The sequence below is a fragment of the Medicago sativa genome, chromosome 7, assembly GCF_051527215.1.
Source record: "Medicago sativa cultivar Bolivia chromosome 7, Bolivia_mono, whole genome shotgun sequence".
NCBI classification, from domain to species: Eukaryota; Viridiplantae; Streptophyta; class Magnoliopsida; order Fabales; family Fabaceae; genus Medicago; species Medicago sativa.
In genome coordinates this window covers 26,325,232-26,330,861 of record NC_140755.1, presented here as the reverse complement: position 1 = coordinate 26,330,861, position 5,630 = coordinate 26,325,232, and the positions used below count along the sequence as shown (strand labels likewise).

Here is a 5,630-nt window from a genome sequence, read left to right as displayed (position 1 = left end):
GAGTTAACTATCCCATCGAGTGTGTTATTTATAGTGAGAATATTGAAGATACAATGCATGCTTATTTATCTTTCCCTTAAACGATTCAGGTACGACGAGCAACACAACTAGGGGTTTTGGTGGAGCAGGCCTTGCATGTTTATAACAATACGACCGAGGTTGTTTTCACGTTACTACATAAACTCCCACCATCCCAATGTGCTTTGTTTGCGACCATTATATGGATTTTGTGGAAACGTTACAATTTAAAATTATGACAACAAATTGATGAAACAAACTCCCAGGTTTATTGATATGGCAATGCATATGCTTGGCGATGGTAAGATTTCACAAGAGTTAAGAAGGACTAATGTTATACCTACTACAGAAACTTTACTAGGGTCGAGAAACACTCACAACATTCAATGGCAGCATCCGACCCCAGGTAGACTTAAATGTAATGTTGATGCATCCTTCTCTTCATGTGAAAATAAGGTTGACATGTGTATTTGTGATGCCGATGACTGTTTTGTGCTAGTGAAAACCCATGGTTTTCTCCATTATGTTTGATAGATGTTGGTGACGCATTAGGGCTTTGTGAAGCGCTACAATGGGTGGTTATTTTGGGGCTTGATAGGAGGGATTTTTCTTTTGATTCAAAGGTCATCATCGATGCTTTCAATGGTGATAATAATACTAACAATGACTTTTAAAAGGTTTAAAAGAATCCCTGGCTTACAGTGACAAATAATATTGCCAAAGTTAATTCATTGGATTCATGGATCTAATTTAGTGTTTTTAGGAAAATGGTGTTTAAGGATGTATGTAAATAAAGGGAATTTGTGGTATAAGGTATTAGTGATGATGGGTGGGTTTGACTGTGGTCATATTAGAGAGGGTTGGCAATTAAGATCAACTTGGTGGATTGGGGTTGGTAGTGGTCAGTTGGTTCGATGAAACATTCGAGAGGGTGGTGCAGGATGGAGTTAACATGCTATTTTGGCAAGATGCTTGGTTTGCGATGTGATAGGTTTACATGCTTTTTTGATTTAACAGAGAGCTTGTTGTTGAGGTGTATACTCTAGATTGGGGGTGGGGGTGGGTAGGGAAGATGTTTGGAAATGACGGTGTCGATATTAGCTTGGAGATAGGAGCGTTTAATTTATCTTTGTTGGGTAAATGGTGTTGGAGGTTATTGGTGGATAAGGAGGGTTATGGTACCCCGTTCTAAAGGAGCGTTATGGAGAGTTAGGAGGGTGTCTGGATGAAGAAGGCAGGCATGATTCTTTGTGGTGGCGGATGATATGTAGAGTCCACCGGGGGGGGGGGGGGGAGGTGAGGGAGTGGGAAGTTGGTTCGACGACAATGTTCGTCGGATTGTCAGAGACAGTGGCACAACATTATTTTGGTTCGATAATTGGGTCAGGGAAACGCCTTTGCGATTAAAATTTCCTAGACTCTTTGATTTAGCCATAAATAAGGAGTGTACTGTGAAAGAGATGGAGAGTTTAGGTTGGGAGGCGGGGGGATTGGCGTGGGTTTGGAGACGCGGCTTGTTAGCTTGGGAGGAGAGTGTGAGGGAGTGTGGTGCGGTTCTTCATAACATTGTTATGCAGGTTGATGTTACTGATACTTGGAGATGACTTTTAGATCCTGTGCATGGTTATTCGTTGCGGGAATCCTACCGTTTTATCACATCTTCAGGTGTACAGGTGGACAGGCGCTTTGTTGATGATGTATGGCATCGTCATATTCCTGTCAAAGTGTCATTGTTTGTGTGGAGTCTGTTACGCAATCGTCTCCCAATGAAAGATAACCTGATGAGGCGGAGCATCCTTCATGCTAACGACTTGCTTTTGTGTTAATGGGTGTGATGTAACTGAAACAGTTACTCACCTTTTCCTAGATTGCGAACTATCTCAAACCGTATGGCTTCATGTCTGGAATTAGGTGGCACATAGTTGGTTACGCCTGGGCAGATCCGTCATCATTTCATTCAGTTCTCGGTTATGGCGGGAATGCCGCGTAGTGCTCATTCTTTCTTCAAAGTTATTTGGTTTGCTGTTGTCTGGGTCATTTGGAAGGAAAGAAACAATCACATCTTCAACAATACATCGATTACTCCTTTGGCTTTATTTGAGAAAGTTAAGTTATATTCCTTTTGATGGTTGAAAGCAAAACAGGCGTCCTTTAACTACTGTTATCATGACTGGTGGAAACACCCGCTATCTTGTATGGGTATCCATTAGTGTCTTGTCTGTCTGTTTTTGCTGGTGCCTCTTTCTTTGGCCTCTGGTATCTGTAATCATTTGTAAACTTTGATCGGTGTTGTTCTTTCACACTTCTTGTGCAGGGAGCATCATCGGTGTTGTTAATATATATCTCATTTTGATTTGTGCAAAAAAATTAAAAATTAAAAATTTCTTCAAAAAAAAAAATTAAAAATAAATAATGTTTCTTAGTAACTAAAACAAAAATTTCTTTAATTATATTGTTGGAAAATTTTCAATTTCCATATTTTAATAGTAATATTCTTTTTCGTGTATTTGCACGGACCACGTAACATTGAATAATTATTAAATAAAAATTATTAGCATTATGGTAATTTTTCGATTTTTTTTTTCTTATATGCAAAAATCCATTAAATATTTGCATCACCCCCATTGTAAATTTTATTTGCTTATATTTGTAGTTGCAAATTTTTATGTACCGATTTGATAAAATTTTGAAAACCCATGATTGTTTTCAAAATATGAACATTAATAGAAACACTACATTTTTTTTCCTTAAAAAAATGTAGTGTTTCTATTAAATATATATTAAAACTTTGTTAAATATTTCACAAAGCCCGTTGCATATTTGAAAGTCGATATGATATAATTTTGAAAACGTATAACTAATTCTAAAATATATATCAACATTAATGTAATGTTTCTAATAAATATTTTTGTTATTTTATATGCAAATTAGAGAGATGAATAGATTAATCGATGACATATTAGAAAAAAGATGGTGAAATTTGTGAGGAGAATAAATTGTTTTCCTATTTTCATGCAATAATAGAAGAGAATAAATTGTTTTCATATATTTATATTTATGTCACAATACATTGTTTCTTTCGATTATTTAATAGAAAATTATCCATGAAGACCACGAAATTAGTGAGATGAAGAGTCTAAGCGATGGCATTTTAGACAAGGAGCCATGTAAGCATTCCTCACTTTCATCTCCCGTATGCTCGGTAAAGAATAGCATTTATCGATAGATATTGATAGACTCCTTTCATGATTTGAAGGCATTCTTCCACTAAAAAATGCACTTGGTCAATTCGTGCGAGGATTGAATTTAAGAATAGAAATAGTTCATTGCAGTATCAAAACACCGAACAAAAAACAACAAGATGAAAATCTAAGTGACAAAACCCATGCACAAAATATAATTACACCACCAAAGCTTAAGATCAAAAGCTAAATTCTGGATTTTCGCCTCCAACTCCCAAAATGGTAAAGGTTTGACTTTGTTAAACAAGTGACGAACTGAGACCTGCTTAAGATGAAAAATAAAACTATTCATTTCCTTCCAAAGAATCCAAACACAAACTATCCAAATCATATAGGAAAATAGCTTGGATAAATTGGGACTCTGTGTGTGTCCCGAAGGAGGATGGAGGGTTGGGGGTCAGGAGGATCCTCACCACGTACCCTCCCAAAAAATCTTTTAAAAATAGATTCAATAGAAGAAATTATACTTGCGGGAGCCTTGAAAAAGGAAAGAAAGTAAACCGGAAGCGAAGACAGGACATATTTCAGTAATACTAGGCGACCACCAAATGAGAGAAATTTATTATTCCAGAAGGACTGGCGAGCCACAATACGGTCAACAACCGGTTTCCAAAAACTCATTTTCCAACAATCCCCCTAATAGGAAGACCCAAGTACAGAAATAGAGTCGACCCCGTTCTAAAATTCATCACCATTGCTGCCTCTGCCAACCATGAATCAGATATGTTAACACCAGTGATCATACTCTTATTGAAGTTCACTTTCAACCCAGACATCTCCTCAAACAACAATAACACCGCACGCATTGAGCGCACATTCAGCCAACTCTTTTTCACAATTATTATTGTATCATCCGCAACCTAAAGGTGAGTAAGCTGCACCTCCCCCATTCGGCCAACACCATAACCCTTATACATATGAGCCTCCTCCATAGCCTTCATCACAATATTAAACCCTTCAGCAGCCAATAAAAATAAAAATGGCGAAAGAGGGTCCCCTTGACGAAGACCCCTCTCGATTGGAAACTCCTATGTCGGACACCCATTGACAAGAACTGAAGCCGTAGCATTTCCAACACATTCTGACATCCACTTCCGCCATAAAGTTGGAAAATTCATAGAAGCCATTTCGGAATCAAGGTAGTTTAAGTCAACAGAATCATACGCTTTTTCGAAGTCGACCTTAAACAATAATAGTTCCTTCTTCAAACGCTTAGCTTCGTCAACTACTTCATTAGCTATAAGGATTCCGTATAAAATTTGTTTTCCCTTAACGAAAGCGGATTGGGAGTGAGAGACCACACTACCTATAACTGCTCGAAGCTTATTAACCAACACCTAAGCTAGAACCTTGTACATACACCCCACCAGAGAAATAGGCCTAAAATCATTTAGCCGTTGTGGACTAGTAACCTTCGGGATCAACGCAATAAAAGTAGAATGAACCCCCTTCAACAACTTTCCATTTCGGTCAAATTCAACAATAAATTGCATAAAATCTTCTTTCATCAACTCCCAAAATTGTTTTATAAATCCGAAATTGATACCGTCTGGACCCTAGCTCTTGTAACTATCACAATCTCACACCGCTTGCTTCACTTCTTCCAACGAAAAAGGTTTGTTAAATTACCCGCTTCGCCACAAGACAACTTTTGAAATGGGAGATTCCCAACTTCTGGCCGATCTGCACCATGAGATTTAAAGTGACTGGAAAAATGGTTAAAGACCGCCATTCTAATGTTATGCACCCCTTCAATAGTGACACCCATCAACCTTGACCATATGAACATCATTACGGCGCTGACGAGAAGACATAACACCATGAAATTTTTTTGAGTTCGCGTCCCCTTCTTGTAACCACTTCATCCGAGCCTTCTGCCAATTTATACTAGTTTGAACTCGAGCCATTGTATCCAAATTTACAGATATGTCATGGAGTTCATTCACGTCTTCATCTGCAATTATTAAAAGTTAATTAGTATATTTTGTTAGTGTACAATTATTTTACACATGTATCCCTCATCGGGAACTTAACTTAGTTAGTATAGACAATGCATAAAATATGCAAGGTTCGGGGTTCAAACCCCGATTACCATCAATTTTTTTTTACAAATGTATCCGATGATATATTGTCACACAATTGATAAATATAAAATTATGAATTATCATATTAATCAGTTATGGTGGCAACACATTTTTTTTCTTCTTATTTTTGACAAAACAAAGTATATTCATTAATTATTCATTTAACTTTGGGTCAAATATGTTTTTGGTCCCTATAAAACTGTGACCTTCTAAGTTTAGTTCTTACTTAATTTTAATAGCTTTTTTAATCCCTACAAAAAAAATTTACTTATAATTTTAGTCCCTG

The 5,630-nt window shown here is 37.1% G+C and overlaps 1 protein-coding gene across 1 annotated transcript; it reads right to left on the bottom strand.

Annotated features, from left to right (window-relative positions):
• Positions 1–3,877: 3,877 nt before the first annotated feature.
• On the bottom strand, positions 3,878–5,167 carry LOC146905221 (uncharacterized). Its single transcript, XM_085728488.1, has 5 exons — positions 5,033–5,167; positions 4,890–4,943; positions 4,316–4,597; positions 4,142–4,195; positions 3,878–4,036 (listed from the first exon to the last, which is right to left on the bottom strand). Exons 1-5 carry the CDS (start codon positions 5,165–5,167, stop codon positions 3,878–3,880), a joined length of 684 nt encoding a protein of 227 aa, XP_085584614.1.
• Positions 5,168–5,630: the final 463 nt, after the last annotated feature.